Genomic DNA, 20,075 nt, shown 5'->3' on the forward strand with positions numbered 1-20,075 from the left:
GAGCATGGACGGTACAGCCCAGCCGTCTCCATCATAAAAGAGACTCGGCTGTCCAGAGGGGGCTCCGTTTGCAGTGGCGCTTAAAAGAGACCTGTTATCTCTTATTCAGAGAGCTGCACGGTTCCACATGGCTGCCAGCATACCATTTCCATTAACGTGACTCGGTGGCCGGACGGATTAAAAGACAACCTCACATATATATATATATATATATATATATATATATATATATATATATATATATATATATCACAGCTCTGGCTCGTCTGAAAAGCTCTTTTGAGCATAATAATGCTACTCTCTGGACCTCTCTTGGGTCAGGTGCTAGAAAAGGCCCCAGGCTTTGGTCTTACGTGCAGGGGTGGAGCCGAAGGGTGGCAAGGGTAATATTACTGTACAGTGAGTCCAAGAAGTATTTGATCCCTTGCTGATTTTCTTTGTTTGCCCACTAATAAAGACACTATCCTTCTGCACTTTTAATGGTAGATATATTCTAACATGGAGAGACAGAATATCAAGACAAAAATCCAGAATATAATTTTAAAGAATATATTTTAATTAATTTGTATTTCAATGAGGAAAATAAGTATTTGATCCCTCTTGCCAAACACACTCAATACTTAGTGGCAAAGCCTTTGTTTGCAAGCACAGCGGTGAGACGTTTGTTGTAGTTAACCACAAGTTTAGCACACACACCAGGGGGAATTTTGGCCCACTCTTCTTTGCAGATCCTCTCTAAATCATGAAGGTTGGTGGGCTGTCGCTTGGCAACTCTGACCTTCAGCTCCCTCCATAGATTTTCGATCGGATTGAGGTCTGGCGACTGGCTGGGCCACTCCATGACCTTAATGTGATTTTTCTTGAGCCAATCCTTTGTTGCCTTTGCTGTATGTTTAGGGTCGTTATCATGTTGGAAGACCCAACCACGGCCCATTTTCAGATCCCTGGCAGAGGGGAGGAGGTTGTCCCTCAGGATTGTGCGGTACATGGCTCCATCCATCTTCCCAGTGATGCGGTGAAGTAGCCCTGTACCCTTGGCAGAGAAACACCCCCAAAACATTATGCTTCCACCTCCATGCTTGACGGTGGGCACAGTGTTCTTGGGGTCATAGGCAGCATTTTTCTTCCTCCACACATGGCGGGTGGAGTTGAGGCCAAAAAGTTCAATTTTGGTCTCGTCTGACCACAAAACCTTCTCCCAATAACTTGGTTCATCTTTCAAATGATCATTGGCATACTTGAGGCGCGCCTCCACATGTGCTCTCTTCAGCAGGGGTACCTTTCGGGCACTGCAGGATGTGAATCCATTGTTGCGCAAAGTGTTGCCAATTGTTTCCTTGCAAACTGTGGTCCCAGCTGCCTTCAGGTCATTTGCTAACTCCTGCCGAGTGGTTGCAGGACGATTTCTGACTGTTCTCAGCATCATTGCCACCCCACGAGGCGAAATCTTCTTTGGAGCACCGGGCCGAGGTCTGTTGATTGTCATGTTATACTCTTTAAACTTTCTGATAATTGCACCAATAGTTGTTACTTTCACATCCAACACCTTACTAATCTTTTTGTAGCCCATTCCAGCTTTGTGAAGGTCAACAATTCTGACTCTGAGGTCCTGTGACAGCTCTTTGGTTTTACCCATGTTGGAGACTTGAAATCTGTGTGATCTGTCTGATTCTGTGGACAGGTGTTTTTCACACAAGTGATTAGTGAGAACAGGTGGCTTCAGGTCAGGTAACAAGTTGATTGGGAGTGTCTAACTGGTCTGTAAAAGCCAGAACTGCTAATGAATACTAAGGGATCAAATACTTATTTCACTCCATGAAATACAAATCAATTAATATATATTCCTTAGATTTATTTTCTGGATTTTCTTTTTAATATTCTGTCTCTCCATGTAAGAATACATCTACCATTAAAAGTATAGAATGATCATGTCTTTATTAGTGGGCCAACGAAGAAAATCAGCAAGGGATCAAATACTTCTTGGACTCACTGTATGTATTATTCTAATGCATGTGAAGCTGGTCGTTTTTCTGTTGACTCCAGGACTGATAATATATAGGGCGAGATCTCAGAGAACTTTGGGATGGCTTTTTCTTGTGCTTAAAGGCCAGACCCCCCCCCCCCCCCCAGATAAAAATTGTGTTGAAACTCGAATATAAGTATGAGATGGAATTTATAGGGTGCTAGATTGAGGGTTCAGGCATACCTCCTCTCGAAATTCCCCCAATCCTGTTTTTAAAAAAGGTACAAATATGCACTTTTCAAACCCATTTAACCCTTTTAACTCTTGCTGAAGACCCACACTACCTTTCTTCGTTCTCATAACTACACTACTGTCAAAAATAACATAAATTTCACAGGCCCTACAACAGAACCCTGCGGTACTCCTTAAGATATGCTAAGCCAAACAATCCCGAATAGTTTCCACACTAAGATTAATAACTGAATCATAATCATGACATTCAAAGGGCTAAGATACACAATTGGACCATAAGGACCATGTTGTACCTTTTAGGCATCATTTCCACTGTTTCTATGTCAGGGAACAGAAGTGTATCAGTGCAGTGTCCTTCTTCAGACAGATTTACTACACTATTTTAGCTGTGATTAACCCAGATAACATGCCCATATGGGGCCTGCATGGGTAGCCTAATTGGGAACCACAAAGCTTTGTCCACAGGTTCCACGTTGGCCTTAAGTATGGATGCCCACCGTGGTCAGCGATTAACATGGACCTCATCTGGGTTGTACCTTGCACATGATGCCTAGATGGGACCCATGTGAGATTAAGGTGGGCTGTAATGATATGGCCTATTTGGGAAGCCCAGCACATGTACAAAGCCACTCAGACCCCATGCCCCCCATACGAGCATGATAGATGGGTAGTCAGCACAAATTCCCAGTCTAACCCCGTTGTAAAAAAGTGAGCTGTAGGCTTCTCTGAGACTGCAGCACACCACTAACCCTCCCCATCCAAATTGATATATAAAGGAATACTAGCAGATGGTTTATTACACAGATTTCCAAGTCTAATAAGTGCAAGTGCTTGATTTGAAATTAAGTGCAGCTCAATGAATTTAGTTAACTTTTAATGAGAGCTAAATGAGATAAACGGTTTACCAACTGTAATTGTGCTTCGTTAAGAGCAGTGCGACAAACCTCTCAGCACATCTGTTATTTTATTGGTGAACTAGAGCAACCTTGAGGACGGCTTTCTTCACGCCATACCTGAAAAATACACCCCCCTTTACACCGCTCTCAGGGTCCCCAGTGTACACGTAGGTCTGCGCTCGCTGTGTATTACTTTCTGCAGTGATCTGTTTGTGAAATCCTGTCAGGGTGAATGACCATTATTCCTAATAGATGGCAAAACAGCAGACCTCCCTTGGAAGCTTTCACTGCTCGGATTTATGCCGGCACTCGAGAGCTTGCTTCATATTGCAGTCCATAACATAAACATTCAGAGGCCATCCATGCTAGAATCGACGGCGTTTGTTGCGTCATTGATTTTTTATTTACCAGATTGGTTTGTATGACAGCGTAACCAAATTCCGTCCTAAAAAGGCCATTCCGGGGAGCTATTCTGAGGCTCGAACAGCAGCGAGAAGCAGTCAATGAAGGCACATAAATCCTGAAAAGCATCATGGAAGAAAGAAATGACTTGCTGTTGCACTGTGTGCCCACACTGCATGTAAAAAACATGAAACCATTACAGCAGACCATCGCACTTGAAGCAGCAAGAGTTTCCTGAGATCTTTTTCTATTTTTTTTTATCTCCCGCTTTAATAAAGATATGGCTGCATCAATCTGTCCACTTCTGCTACCCTCAGTATGTGGCGTCTATTAATTAATCATCTCGTAAAACCTGAGAGTGCTTAGTAAAATCTTAGCTGATGAGTCATAACTCCTTAAATGTCCATCAAAAACACATCAGAGATGCTTTTAAACACTTCCCTCCCAAACAGATTCCTCCAGGTCAGGGGGGTCTAAATTCAGTTCTTGCAGGCTGGAGGGCAAAAAAGTTTAGAACACTGGGCTCCTAAAGCAGCCTGATCAGGGACTTTACCTAACTGATTGACTTATGCTCTACAAGCCTGAACTAAACACCTCTGTAAAAAAGAATTATAGAATTATGCGAAAATCTGCTTCTGGGCTCCCCCTACAGTCGGGAAGTGCAATTTGCGATTTGAACCACCCCTACAGGACACACATTACACATGCATTTCTGGACAAGCTGAAAGATACAGAAGGTAAAGAAGCACATGAACTGTAATGAGTAATATTACAGGATTATACACAAATATTACTCGGGATACGCAATGTTACATAGCTCTCGTGAGCGGTGTCCTCCACCAAAGCTACAAAGTGCAAAAGTTAGCAGCGTTCCAAGCCTGGAGGAGCAACAATTTACACGCTATTTTTAGTCAGTGAAGCATCAATGTGATTCTGAAGGTGTTATTTTATGGTAAAAATGTTACATAATGTTGCTTTAATTTAAAAATGTTAACTTAACAATGTAAACTGAACTTAACGTAATAGTACGAATTTGTGTCTTGTGTAAGTTCTGTTAAGTGGTAATATGAAATAACACCATTTTAGGAAAAGGAAGCCCCTATGGTATAAATACCATCTCTATCTTGTTTATGTGTCCATGACAAGTCTTTGCAACCCTTCACCTCCCTGTCTGCTCCCTATATTTCTCAGAGAGGAGGGACTGGCTTTCTACCATAAGCAGAGGCCACCTGAACTTCAGCCCAGAGTCATCCCAAATCATCATATGCTGATGGAAGGGTCCGAACCAGCAAACTTACTCTCAGAAAATGGTAAAATTGTTCTGTAGCAAAATGACTTGAATTAATAAATTATCAATGAATTAATTTCTCCCAATTAGGTACTGACAATTAACCCACCCATTAATAGCTCCCCCTAGCACTAGCAATGCTCTGGACACTAGGAGGGTAAGGACTTAACACACGACAGCTAACAGATGCCTGCCGACCAACATCGCTTAACAGTGATGAGGGAAGAGAGCACCATCTACCCACCCGGAGAGAGCACAGCCAATTGTGCTCTCTCAGACTCTGGCTGCTGATGGCAAAATGGCATGGCTAGCACATCAGACCGCTGAGCCACTCTGGGCCACTAAATTTGACTTTTTTTTAGGTTTGTAGGAGACAAACATGAAATCTCTGAAACTAAATTTTACTAAAGCTTTTAGAAAACACTAAACACACACACACACACACACACACAGTATACGACCACACCTCAGTTATCCTACATGTTAATGCGCTGTGTTTTTGCAGTGTTATAAAAGCTAAGGATGCCAGTGATTTCACCAAGGAAACCATGGTATTACATGGCCCCTTGTGGCAGATTGCTGTAGAATATTACCAGACAGAACTGAGACACATCAAACTCACAAGTCTGGAAAATTACATGGATCAGAAAGTTTGCTGAATATCCACCCAATCCACAGTGACCTTGTGTTCTGTATGACTTCTATTCACATCCTGTGGTTTGATGGCTAATTTGCCAGGCTCAATGTTACTACCACTAATACCACTATCATTTTCAGTCTTGGATCTGGAGCAAGGGAAGCAAACTGCAAACTGTCTGAAGTGTCCAAATACTTTTGCCTGTTAGACCCTTGGATGTTATTGTGAAAGTGAATCTGAAAATGTGAACGAACAGAAACTGAATTTCAGTCATTTAATCCTACATCCACTGTAAAACTCACTTCATCAAATTTTACTTTAATTAAAAATTCTAATTAAGACGCTGTGCTACAGATTTCAAACAACAACATTTCAGACGGCCTCTTTTTCTCCAAGCTGTAAATATGTAAATAACGCAGTACTGAGGGAAATACAGCGCACCATCATCCTTGGTCCTCTCCAGCACAGGCGGGCTGCTGAGCTGGCCGTCTCCTATACGTGTAAAAGCCAGCACTTGGATCTCGTACTGCACGTATTTCAGCAGGTTCCTCAGCAGTACTGACTGAGTCAGGTTCCCCTTCACCGCCTGCACCTGCGGCTCAGCACCAGAACCCTTCTCTTTGTACAGCACCTGCAAGACGACAAGAGACTAGATTAGATTCAGATAGTTTTGGTATATTTAGTCCAGTGGGTCCCGGCAGGATGCCTGGCGTACCACTGCGTTGAATATTTTAGCATTTTCTTCAAGCTTTAACAAACCTGAACCAACTAATCAATGAATTAACCCTTTAATGCTTTCATTCCATTTGCTCCACTCTCTTAACAGTGTGATTTTTTTAACATGTAAAGGACATGATCTAACAAGGCTAAGAATTTGTAAGATGTTTGGTTTGTTTTTCTCAGCAAATACACTTTATGGACAAAAGTATTGGGACAGCAGCTCATTCCCTGTTTTGAACACAGCCCTGCTGCTCCACAGCTCAATGCTCAGAGGGCTTGATACCCCTCTAGTCCATTTCTGACATTAGACATGGTGCCAGTAGGGTCATGATTATCTGCTCCAGAGGGTCCTATTCTATTTGAAGCACTTCTCTGTGGGGACATCTGTGTCAGCAATGAGTGCAACCCAAAGCAGCTGCAAGCATTTGTTAGAAGCGATGTCCACAGAGAGTAAAGCAAGTATGTTTACATGCTAGAAAGTGAAGACTAGTGGTCAAGTCTGAGCTTGTATAGAATTCCAATATTTAATATTTATTTGCAGAGTGTCAGAGTGCAGACAGGTCCAGGTCAGTCCAAAAATCCTTTAATGTTTTCTGTATTCTCTAGATCTCTTTACAGATGTCTTACAGCCACAGTGTTCACTCTTACACAAATGGTTGCAACTGTAACAACTGTAATTTCCCTCCAGGGATAAATAAAGTATTTCTGATTCTGACTGAAAGACGGTTAAAAAGGATGCTAATGGTGAAACTGAAAACCTGTTATTACCATCACCAGGTGTCATTACCATCACAACCAGTTTTGTATTGGTAATTATATGGTAATTTTTCAGGGTAAAAAAACCAAAACAAAACACAGGTCATTGGTTTCCTATAACACTACTCCACAGCTAGTATAAGATGAACTTTAAAAAACATAGAAATAATGTGATGATTTAATTTCCGGTATCAATAGCAATGATGCTAAATAAATCTACTTCTCAAATGACTTTTCCACACATCAAAATGTCACTCTTCTCTCTACTCTGGTTCACATATGCTCCCCTCTCAGACATTGTTTCCATGGTTACAACAAGCAAGTGTTATCTTCAAAAAAATATGTATATAGTATTCCTACAGTATTTTTTTAAAGACTTTATAACCTGGGGACACAAAAGTTCTCTTAATTGAAGAATCACCCATGGACAGAAATGTGCTCGCTCAGAAACTAGCACAGTGCATCTAGCAATAACGGCAGACCTCAAAGCGGGTCGCAAAAATGTCTAATTCCACATGCTGCTCAGTCCTTGTGTATTCAGGGTAGACATGCATGTCTCAGCCGTGTCTGTGTTACCTTCTGGCTCTCTCCTTTTAATTAGGACCTGCCTGAGTTGTCTGAAACACTCTGATACTGCTCAGAGTAAATGGCCACCCAGCCCGACCTGCTGGAAGATTGCCCGCTGAGGTCCCCTCTACCTGCGTCAGACCAGCTGCCACCTACCAGTCCGACCATCAGGCCCCCCACCCACCATCACCCATAGCAGACCAGTGGCTCACCCTCTTACCGCTGCTACCTGTTTAATGATCATGTTAAAACCTAAATAGAGTCGTAACTATCTGCCACTATTAATATCACCACCATAAACTATCTGTTGTATCTGGTTTGGTAATTTTTATTAATAATTTATAAATAGTTCTGACCAGAGGAGGCTGGGTTGTGTCCCCCTTGTGAGTCTTGGTTCATCCCAAGGTTTCTTCCTCCAGCTCTGAGGGAGTTTTTCCTTGCCACTGTCGCCGTTAGGGCTCACTGGGGGTCTTTGATCCTTCATGTCTTACGTTATTTCTTTTTTTTGTCTCTGTCTTTTATTAATTACTAATTATGTAAAGCTGCTTTGTGACGACAACAGTTGTAAAAAGCGCTATGAAATTAAATCTGACTTGACTTGACTCAGGACGGATTCACAGAGGGATGTAAAGGGTTGTCCCTAAAGATGTTAAATATATTGCTGATAATTAATTAGGGATGATAGGGTTAACAAGACCCTCCTGATTAGGACTTAGACCATAACCAAGGGTTCAGGAATCACTGTGATGCAGAGATTTGAACTGGGTTTTGGGTTGAGCTCTGCAGTATGGCAGAGTCGGTTGAGGTTTATAGCTCCCGGTCGTCTTCTGTTGTTTCCAGCCGGATGCGTTTCCGATAAAGCCCACCGCCTGTCTTAAATACTGTTGACTTTAGCCTGGAGAAGCTGCTCCGAACATATGGGTTCACAGCTCATCATCCCACTGCAAATATTTGCCTTTCTATAAGCTAGTCTTACAATTAATGCATTTAGCAGCCAGTTCATTAGCCCGAGTGAGGACAAAAATGGGACATGGGACATTAATGCTTAATGAGAAAGCCTGGGAGAAAAAGGACAGTCTTGGGATCGAGTGTTATCTTGATGTACATTACCCTTCATAATGTTTGGGACAAAGACACATTTTGCCCTGACATGCCCCACCCTCTGCTCCACTGTTTAACGTTTCACGTCAAACCAATCAGACGTCATTAAAGTCCAAAGTCCAGACTTTCAGTTCAACCATGTTAAAATTACAACACATATTTACATAGTCCCCCTCATTTCAGGCCTCACTGGTGTTTAGGATTACTCAGGTGTCTTCCACTGCTTTATCAGTACAGGAATAAGATGCCTAGGCTTACGTCTATGCTCCCAAACACCTCTGCAGTGTTTAATGTGAGGACAAGAGCCATACCACAGAAAGTCAAACCTATTATGAGTCTAAAAACAAGAATAAGACCATTAGAGACATCGGTCAAACCTTGGGATGACCAAAGTCAACTGTGTGGAATATCATTAAGCAGAAAGAACAGACTGGTGAGCTTGTTAATCGAATAGGGACTGGAAGGCCAAGGAAGTTCTCCACTGCTGATGGAAGAACAATCCTTAGTAATCTTCCAAAAAATCCTCAGGTGACAGATCAGAAACAGCCTCAGGAGGTGGGTGTGTATTTGTCAGAGAGTATGATCTGCGAGAGGACTTCTGACTTCATGAACAGAAAAAACGCAATGCAAGATGCAAACCATCAAACAGAATGTCCAGATTGCAGTTATGCATGTATGTATATGCTAAGTCACAAACATTATGGTGTCCTGAAATGAGGGGGGACATGGTGGGGGACATTGTGTGCAAAATGTATGCAAATACTTTAATCACGTCTGATTGGTTTGATTGGAAATTGTAAACTGTGGAGCAGAGGAACATATTAAGGGCGGATGCCGGTGTTTCAGGGTGCTCCCATGTCTGTGTTACCTTCTGGCTTTCTGTTTTAGTTAGGCTGGTATGGTCAGATCTACCCGGGTCGTCAGCCACACTCTGATACTGTTCACGTTCTCTGTTCTCTATAAATCCAATCAGAGCTCTCCTTACCTTCTCCAAGTTAATGACTGCCCACTTATCTGGTCTGACACCAATGGTCCACCCTCCTGCTACTGCTAGCTGCCACAGACTAGTTTTTTTACATGGACTCTAACTATTTGCTATTATTATTATTATTATTACCTCCATTAATCATACTCATTATTACTTCATTACTCTTCCCATCACTACTACCCTTGTAAATCTTGTTTCCTCCCAAGGTTTCTTCCTCCAGCTCTGAGGAAGTGTCACTTGATCTCTTGTCCGATTACTGGATTCCTGTAGAGCTTCTTTTGACAACGTCAGATTTACAAATACTTTGATCAATCTGATTTAGCTTTGTCCCAACATCATGGAGAGCACTGTCCATTTCCATGAAAGCTGTTTCAGTTGAGTTTTTTTTTATAGTTTAGTTTCTGTCTAAGCAAAATGTTTTGACCCAAAAGTCCCCTCAGGCCAAGAAGGTCAGAGAGTTGCAGATCTTTAGCAGCTCGTGTCCAAGAGAATTTACATTCTGAGAAAGTTGTTGTATCCACTGTGAATCTGATGTTGTGTTTCTGTGTTTATTTCTTTTTTTATAATCAATAAATAATGAGGTCATTTTTCAACCCAGCCAGCAAGCTTAGAAACCTCTGTCAGCTCGAATAGAAAACTATATTTCAGGAGGAACCTGCAGGGGGTTACAAACAGTAGAAACATGCTGAACTGCCACGAATCACAAAGCACACTGCCTTCTCTGCTTAGGAGCGCAAGCATCTAGTCTTGCATGACATTTCATCATATAGAGTGTGGTCCACGAGCCTAGGAGGGCTTGATCATGCATGAAATCCCAGCCTTTACCCTGTTAAGAAACATTTATTCAGCAGAGTGGAGAGCTTGTATTTTCCATCTGTTTACCTTCGCTCTTCCAGTATCCTTCCCACTACATGCCTCCACTGTATGCGCTAGCTGCAGGTGGGTAGCTACCTTGTATCCGAGGATGTTGCCATTCTGCTCAGGCTCCGGCACGGGTCCCCAGGTCACCAGGATGCGTGTGGAGCTCATGGCCTCGGCCGTCACGTTCTCGGGAGATGCTGAGGGCACTGCTCAAACACATCGGACAAACACGCAAAGATCATACAGGAGGTTTGTAAGTGCACTGGAGCCCAAACGTCCAGGAGCAACATTGTGGTGAACAAGTTTGTAAAAACTTTGGAAAATTTGAAGATTTTAGAATAAAAATCTATACAAAATACATACAGAGAATACACACATTTAACATGTTAACTAAACCAACAAGGCAAGCATGGTGGTCAGTCCAGTTTGAGCCCAGTTATTTACATTTACATTTACATTTACGGCATTTAGCAGACATTCTTCTCCAGAGTGACTTACAAAAGTGCTTTGCTATTTACCCAAGAAAAACCTCAGCTAGTTTGAATAGACTAATAATTCAAAGATCCTCTAAGTTTAGACTCTAGTCAGTAAGTCAGTAAGGTGACCATAGTACTCTATTCGCTATTCGTCCAAGTACTCTCAGAAGAGGAGGGTCTTCAGTCTGGGTTTGAAGACAGCGAGCGACTTGGCCGTTCGGACACCCAGGGGAAGCTCGTTCCACCACTTTGGTGCCAGGACAGAAAAAAGCCTGGACGCTCGTCTTCCGTGGATTTTGAGGGATGGCGGGTCGAGCCGAGCCGTACTTGAAGCTCGAAGGGCTCTTGGTGCAGACCGGCTTTTGACCATTGCCATCAAGTATGGAGGGGCTGGTCTGTTCTTGGCTTTGTAGGCCAGCGTCAGGGTTTTGAATCTGATGTGGGAAGCAGCTACAGGAAGCCAGTGAAGAGAACGCAGCAGTGGAGAGACATGGCTGAATTTAGGAACGTGGAAGACGACTCGTGCCGCTGCATTCTGGATAAGTTGCAGGGGCCTGATGGTGCGCAGATGGTGCGCAAGTTATTCTTGTTGTGTTGTCCGGTGTCGACCAGAGGAGGATGGGTTCCCCTTTAGAGTCTGTTTTGCTTCCTCTTCTTTTTTTCAAATATATAGTTTTATGATGTGATTAGTTTAAATTATTCAATTCAATTAAATGTATAATTTATTATTTATATAGCACTTTTTACAACAAATATTGTCACAAAGCAGCTTTACCACGCTTTGTCCGAGCCTCTTTTGAGCAAGCTAGTGGCAACAGTCGCAAGGATTAACTCCCTCGGGTCGAGAGAAAGAAACCTTGAGAGGAACCAAGACCCAAAAGGGGAACCCATCCTCCTCAGGTCGACACCGGATCATAATAAAAACCAAAACAGGAATAAAAACAACAATAAAACTATGAAAGTGTGAAAGATGAAAATGTGAGTGAGAATGATAGAGAATAAAAGTCCATGCAGATAAATAAATATAAGTGATATATTCTTTATTATTTTTTAATTTATTTTATTCATATGGTCTCTATGTTTAACGGATTACGGAAACCCCAAGAACTGATTAACAGCTCAGAGGTTGGTTGCCTCAAAGTAAGATTTGAGCAAAAGTGAAGTTCTGGCTGTTACTCAGTTTGATTATCTCCCATGTCTAGAGTTCTGGAAATGACTGCAATCCAACGCAGTACTTGCCTGAATCACACAATCAGACCCAAGGTTCTGAAGTTAGAACGGAGTTGGTACTGCTTTGCAATGCAGAATATTAAAAACTGGTTAATATAAGCTACTATCAGCCACACGGGTAGTTAAGGCTTATCACACATCACTGCAAACAGAAAGCTAAAACTTTAGTCCGAACCTCGGACTAGTTAAATCAGACCTCAATAAGCAGGTTCAGGTTGATTCTCTGAGACAACAGTAAATGTTTAAAACTTTACCTTTATGTCTCAACACACCGCCACTGTTCAGGCTGGATTGGATGCCTCCCCAGTGTCAGCAGTGGAGGGTTGGGAGGGGAGGCAGTTCGCCCCGGGCCCCTCCGTAGCATTAGCGCATGGCACCCCTATTAGAGATCAGCCCCTCCAGACGCACCTCATTTTCTGATTACAGTTGGCCAGGCACGGCCCTCCGAACAGCTTTATTAAAAGGCTGATTCTCAGCGGTTCTGCTCGGCTTTGCAGCCGCTGGGAGGCCACGGGGCTCACTTGTGGGTGTCTCGCAGGGAGGAGGATAAAAGATAAGAGGCAAAACCCGCGGGCCGCAAGGCGAGGCAATCAGCACTCGGCTTATCAGCACCGGAGGCATGTAGTCGGAGCGGCGGTGCGAATTAGCCGAGAAACGTGGTGTTGCGCTGAGAACAGGGAGGAGGCCACTGCGATGATTGCATAAAGAGAATGAAATTGAATCGGAGAACCACCTGTTTACATTCCGAAATGTGATTAACAAGAGAATGGGAATTTCCAGATGCGCGCGCCGAGAAGCGCCGGGAAGGGGGGCTTTATTTCACAAGGCATCTGTTTGAGATGCTCTGGCAGAAACAATGTTGCTTTGTTTGTTTGAAGTGATGCAAGACGGCTCTCTGCATATTTGTGTGTGTGTGTGTGTGTCCGAACCTGACTCGCGCGTGCGGCCTCTCACGGGCTCACTCCAGGGCCCGGGGCCGATGGAGTTGAAGGCCTGGATCTGCAGCAGGTACTCGGTCCACTCCTCCAATCCCTCCAGAGTGATCTCCCGCTCCAGCCTGTCACTCACTTCCCGGATGCTGAACTCACCCTGCTGATCTGCCCGCCACAGCCGCACTCTGTAACCCACGCTCTCCGGATTACCATTATACTCCGTCTCCGGCAGCGGCTGAGGGACAGAGAGAGAGAATGAGGAGAAGGACAAATTAGAGAGTTGGAGGAATGAGAGCGGGAGAAATGGTGAGAGAAAGGGAAAGAGAGATAGATGAAAGGACATATGCAGAGAGTAAGTAAGAGGTAGAGAGAGGTAGAGACAAAGGGAAGAAAGTGAGAAAGAGAGATGATGAAGGGGAGAGACAGGGAAAAGAGAAAGGAATGGAGACAGAGAGAGACAGAGACATACAAAGAAAGAGAGAGAGAAAATGAGAAAGAGTGAGATTGAGGGAAAGAAAAAGAGATAAAAAAGAACGAGAAAAAGAAACAAAAATGTGAATGAGAGAGAAAGAGAGAGAGAGAGAGAGAGAGAGAGAAAGAGAGAGAGAGAGAGAGAGAGAGAGAGAGAGAGAAAGAGAGAGAGATTGAGAGAGATATAGTGAGATGGAGTAAGAGATAGAGAGAGAGAGACAGACAGAGTGAGATAGAGAGAAAGAAAAAGAGAGACAGAGTAAGATGGAGAGTGAGATTTATATATATATATATATATATATATATATAGAGAGAGAGAGAGAGAGAGAGAGATAAAGAGACATAGTATAGATATATATAGATATAGATATATATAGAGAGATAGAGTGAGATGGAGAGAGACAGAGAGATAGAGTGAGATGGAGAGAGAGATAGATAGAGTGAGATGGAGAGAGAGATAGAGAGAGTGAGATGAAGTGAGAGATAGAGAGAGATAGAGAGAGAGATGGAGAGAGAGATAGAGAGAGAGAGATAGATAGAGTGAGATGGAGAGAGATAGAGAGAGATAGAGTGAGATGGAGAGAGATAGAGAGAGTGAGATGAAGTGAGAGATAGAGAGAGATAGAGAGAGAGATGGAGAGAGAGATAGAGAGAGAGAGATAGATAGAGTGAGATGGAGAGAGATAGAGAGAGATAGAGTGAGATGGAGAGAGATAGACAGTAAGATGGAGAGAGAGATAGAGAGAGATAGATAGAGTGAGATGAAGAGAGATAGAGAGAGCTAGATAGAGTGAGATGGAGAGAGATAGAGAGAGATAGAGAGAGAAATGGAGAGAGAGAGATAGAGAGAGATAGATAGAGTGAGATGGAGAGAGATAGAGAGAGATAGATAGAGTGAGATGGAGAGAGAGATAGAGAGAGATAGAGTGAGATGAAGAGAGAGATAGAGAGAGATAGATAGAGTGGGATGGAGAGAGAGATAAAGAGAGAGATAGAGAGAGAGATAGATAGAGTGGGATGGAGAGAGACGTAGTGAGAGAGATCGGGATATAAAGGAAAGGACAAACAGAGAGAGACAGATGGAAGAAGAAAGAGAGAGAAGCAGCGAGCGAGAGACAGTGGGCTCACATTGGCACGGCTTTGCTACGTCTGGCCTTACTTGCTGTTCTTGTGATGGGCAGCCTATTAAATTGACATGCCCCAATAAAAGAATAACTCATGCTTGATTATGCTTCATCATCTTTATGCGCCTTCAGAATCGACTTAACAATTTTGGTAGCGCTCCAAAAAATTAGGCCGATGTCACAGACCGGCCAAAACATCAGCGCTCGCTCACTTTTAATCGGAGCGGTAAAGAGCTTCAATTTGAGAAGCTCAATTTGGGCCTGGGCTCCCACATATCAGCATTCTTTACTTCATGGGGAAATCAATAGACGTCTAGAAGCAGCCCGCACTCGGTGGAGCACATTTAATACAGCATAATGACCCTCTCTTGAAGAACCATGCGAATTAGGTAGGATGTGCTTACCTTGGTTCTTTCAGTATTATTTTCTTACACGGAGCACTTCTCCGAAACACACAGTGAAAAGAACTGAATAGGCCTGAATAATGCAGCTGAATTCAGCTACCTGGCCGCTCCGTGCCACTGTATTTAGCTCCGTTCAATTCCCTCTCCCCAGACAGGACTTGTAATAATATATCGCTTCAGTGCTTTCCATGGCAACCGGCAGAGCTACAAATGTCAGGGTATCATGAACTGCACAAGGTAATGTTTTACAATCCCAATATGAGTGGGCTTTAGAACCGCACTCATTTGCAGGAAAAGGATTTTAACCGTTTTTATCATCTAAAGAAAAGAAAAAAAAAAACAAAACAACAACAGAAGGGTAAACATGCTCCAAGGAGATGCTGCCCAGTGCTAAGGCTCAGGCTGGCTCTCCAGCCCCACTACAGAAATGGTAGCACAAATCAGCTACAGTTAATTCAAACGTCTGCTGCAGGAGGGCTGACTAACGCTGCATTTACACTGCCCTGCTGCGACGACACACCACGCCGTATCCCATTCGCCTCCAATGAAAAGCAGTGGTCCGGTGCATGTGGTGCGACAAAAAAGTTGAGCCGAAATTAGCTTTATGCAAATGAATCCGGGCAATGGGAAGAATCTATCCAATCAGAAGATATCCGGCGTTTGTTGCTGGTGCAACAAGTGCCATTCGTTCTGTTTTCAAACGCTCCAGTGAAGCACAGAGGAAAAGCTCACTGCAGTTTCAGGCTTCCCTGTCCTTTTTGTTCCAATGACAGGGACTCGGATCACCGGCCATGTATTTATACTCAACATCACACCCTCCAGAGTTCAAAATCCCAGCGGGAAAACATCTGGTTGGATGTACTGAGCATCTCTGCCCCATGCATTTTAAAGGGTAAATGCAGCAGAAGGCCAAAAGGAGGGCTCACATTTCGCCCATTTGAACCCTTTCGTATGCAAGTTCTGGCTACCTGTAAGCTAGTGGCGTACCCTGAGTGAGTTCCTTTTCTGTAATGTCTGCACCCCTTAAGGTGGAATGGAACATTTCTGTGTTTTAAGGATGCGCTGTATGTTGTGGGATGGCTGATGAGGGACAGATTTAATAAATCAGTAGAGTTAAAGCTGATTCTTTTTGTGTCACTCTCAAAGCTGAACGTGGAAAACTTAACACTGAATCACACTTTTTTAGACCAGAGCACACCATCAAACCTGGGGTTATTCTTTTTTTCACGGGGGCTCCTCTGTGAGTATATGAGTCTGTGAGAATTCCCGTCCAGATCGACCATGTATGTGTTTTTCTTCATAGAGAAAAGGCTGAATTACGTAGTACCGAGTTTTTCACTAAACTCAGGTCTTTAACTTTCTTTACTTAGCTTTACAGCGGTGGCTCAGCAGTTAGAGCTCCGGGCTACTGATGACAGGGTTGTGGGTTTGATACCCGGGCTCAGCAAGCTGCCACTGTTGGGCCCTTGAGCAAGGCCCTTCTCCCTCTCTGCTCTCTGGGCGCCGCAGCAATGGCTGCCCACTGCTCCGGGCACGTGTGCTCATTGTCCACAGTGTGTTTTTCACTGGTGTGTATGTGTGTGTTCACTGCATGTATGGGATGAAAGTGGAAGCCAAAGTCCATCAGAAATGTTCACTATGGTTGTCTTGTTTTTAGTGTACTTTAGTGGATAGATATAATTTATATATCTATTATATTATATATATATTATACATATATTATTTTATTTTTTTTATTATATTTATTATGATTCTCTCTTTTTATATTGATATTTATAAGCTTATGTCTGTAAATTGATGAACTGCTAAGTGAGAATTTCATTGTATAGTGTAACTGCTCATTTCTGCTGTGCACATGATAATAAACTCTTGAAACTTGAAACTTGTGATCATTTTAGACCCGTCCTGATTCACATCTTGTGAATTTCCCCACTGTGGGACTAATAAAGGATGATCTTATCACTGTCAGAGCTCCTCCAGTGGATATTAAAAACTCTCACTCTCACTAAAGAAAAACTGGAAAATGGAGACAAACCTGGTTGTATCATTATTTACATGGTTTACATTCAAGCAGCACCAGCAGCTTTTTGAAAAGCTTAATCTCAAATAAAAAAATGGCAAAATACAAAAAAATAAATAGGACTGCATCTCCCCAGGGGAGTGTGTTTGAGGTTCTGGGCTATAAGCAAGTCCTTGCCAACCAAAATGATGCCATTATCGGTGTCTTAGCTTAGCAGAAAACAAGCTTAACACTGGAATCAGTGAGCTGTTTGCTATGGTAAGCAGGGACGTGTGAGCTAAATTTTCCGTTGTTGTGCAGCTGCATGTGCAAAAAGGTCTGTTCTATGTCATGGCCAAACATTTCCGGACAAACACAAAAAAACACAAACAGCCGTAGTGCACCAACCCAACACTTGTGTTTGTTCGTGTTCGTCCAGTCAGTGCTCTGGCTTTTAGGCTTCAGGTTCAGTAAAACAAATGCTACTTAATAAATGATTGAGCAGAACTGCTTAACTGTTAACATGGAGCTCAGCTACCAGCTGCAAATTGCCGTGGCACAAGCATAAAGAAGGAGCTCCTACCACCCATCGCAGCCACACGCTGGTCTCACTGGCCGTCCTCACGGTCACGCTGCCAGGGGCCACATCCGGAGGCGCTTGCAAGGTCTGGATCACTCTAGATGGCTCGCTGGCCGCACTGGAGCCCACTATGTTCACCTGCCGCATGCGGAACCTGCAACGAGTCGCATACACTTCAGTACCGCAACACCTGCGGCTGCGGGGACCCGGCCACCTGAACCCTACTTGGGTATTCAGGGTGGAAGCAGACAGCTGTACAGGCAGCAAAGCCACCCTGCGCTTTACCATCCACATTCTAATTGTTGCAATTAGCATAAATTCTACATTTATCAGAGAGAGAAACAAATGGCGGCACTGCAGCGACATCCATAAGGTCTGACACAAATTGCAGAGTGGAGAAAAAACACAGAGGCAGCGCAGTTCATCAAAACCCCACGGTGAGCAAGACGGAAAGCACCGCTAAGGAGAGAAGAACAGGTTGGCTGAGGAAGAGCTCCTGCAGGGTTCTCTGTGAGGAGTGTTCACTGACCTGTAGTGTGTGAAAGGGGTGAGGCTGGGCACCTCCAGAACTTGAGCTTCTGGATCGTTCTCCTTCTCGTACAGCACCTTCCACTCCTCCTCTTCTTCAGTGTTGCCCACCTGCACATCACAAACACTTCAGAAAAACGCCAAACTGACCACCACGGGACGGAATTACAACACTTTGTGATTGTTGAGCTGTCTGATATGATAAATCTGTCCATAAAGTTACTGCTACTGTTATCTGATTGGACAAATCAGGCTTGACTAGATGGTATTTATTACTTTCAGCAACTCAATAGCATCATTTTCAGTGTTTGAGCGCAGGGTTCAAAAGAACCTGAACAGGAAAACCAAAGAAAGTCCACAAAATGAACACAGTGTCCAGTTTCCAAGGGCAAACAGTGTCCGCATGGGTCAACCAATCACTGAATACATCACACATGTACTGTCACTGCCCTGCCATAAGCTTGTGTCTCAATTTGTAGGGTTTTAATTTTTTTACATAATATGAATCAGGTAGATGTTCTTAATATTGTATAACTTTTCTTTTTGGTCTGTTCTTGATGAATGGACCAATAGAAACACTCCAAAATGACTTAGAATAAAATTTACATTACATTGACTTCCATTAAAAGTTAAGAAGGCTTTTCCTTCTGTTGTAAAGATGCCATTTTGGAGATACAAGGTTTGTTTCTGAGCAACATGGATGATATTCAAATATATATCATATAACAGTGGATGTCTCAAATGGGATTGTAGCTTCTTACTTTCATACAGCTTGTAGCTTCTGCCAAAGAGTGCCCCAGTGCCTAATGTTCTGATTATTGGTGGCATTGTGGCATCAGCGCTGTGTTTTGCTTGCAAATGACGGTCCAACCTTTATGTACTACAGTCACAAACAAAGTCACAGCGAGGAAGCATCTGGAAATAACATCTGCCTCAATGGAACTGGCAGCTCTCATATATTCAAAAAACTCAAAATCTCATATTGTATCCTATTGCCTTTAAAGTGTACTATGTAAGCAAAGGTGTCAAAAGTATTCACATTCACTACTAGTTCCTAATAAAGTGCTCAATGTATGTATAAAGTTACGTAGAAGAGAGTCCACATAATGCAGCAGTGTTTGAGGAGACGGATTCTGCGTTTCCTTAAGAATGGACAAAAACAGGGATGAATTAAGGCTGAAAGCTGCCTTTTAATATGACTGTCCCATACATATGTCCATTTGTGTAGACACCATTGTGTCTCGATGACAGCAGCAGTGGCCGCATGTTCACATATATCAGTTATACAGTTCAGATCCTCCACCTCTGTGGATTCTGGACTTCACTGTTACATAAATCGCATAAACAAGCCTATGCAACTTCGAGCCGTTGGAGGCAGGAGTGTGACGATTCTCACGATGCTAATTGGTGTTTAGAAGCTTTCAGTACTTGTTAGCTCCATTAGCCTCGTAGCTCCAGTGCAAATTGGATTTTTTTACCACTTATAGTCAGTTCAGGCTAGCTCCTGTCAAACCTCCTAAAGGTTTATGGGTTGTGCATGGGCTTGTTTGGAGTCAAGGGCTTTGTCCTCTGTCTAAATAACACACTTCTCTGGCATGGCCTGAGCACACTCCAGAGAACTCTCAACAGGGTTTGAGGCAAGCGTGTGATGATTTGGGCATGCAGTTCAGAAAAATGGTCTTTTTTCGTATTTGGTGGATATATTCATCTTATTTTCCATGACAACAATGGGAGGGGGAACATCCGGTGCAACAGCGGATCCGTTGACACGGATTACAGCCACAGTGATAATAGCAGAATATGCCCAGATAGAGGGTGTCACAGTAACTGGAGGACAAATAGTAGGTTTTCGCTCAAACAACAGTGTTACAAACACAGCCCAAAAAGACCAGCGTGTTGT

At 43.2% G+C, this 20,075-nt stretch overlaps 1 protein-coding gene across 4 annotated transcripts in view; it reads right to left on the reverse strand.

Annotated features, from left to right (window-relative positions):
- sdk1a (sidekick cell adhesion molecule 1a) overlaps positions 1–20,075 on the reverse strand; it is a 371,124-nt gene that overhangs the window by 53,169 nt on the left and 297,880 nt on the right. For all 4 annotated transcript variants that reach the window (XM_072676364.1, XM_072676365.1, XM_072676363.1 and 1 more), the window contains 5 exons: positions 18,177–18,286; positions 17,651–17,801; positions 13,067–13,304; positions 10,522–10,637; positions 5,880–6,069 (listed from right to left, as the gene is read on the reverse strand). In XM_072676364.1, the coding sequence (XP_072532465.1) occupies positions 5,880–6,069; positions 10,522–10,637; positions 13,067–13,304; positions 17,651–17,801; positions 18,177–18,286 (805 nt within the window). The remainder of the gene's footprint in view (positions 1–5,879; positions 6,070–10,521; positions 10,638–13,066; positions 13,305–17,650; positions 17,802–18,176; positions 18,287–20,075) is intronic.

Source organism: Salminus brasiliensis, chromosome 3 (genome assembly GCF_030463535.1).
Source record: "Salminus brasiliensis chromosome 3, fSalBra1.hap2, whole genome shotgun sequence".
In the NCBI taxonomy this organism is placed as follows: domain Eukaryota; kingdom Metazoa; phylum Chordata; class Actinopteri; order Characiformes; family Bryconidae; genus Salminus; species Salminus brasiliensis.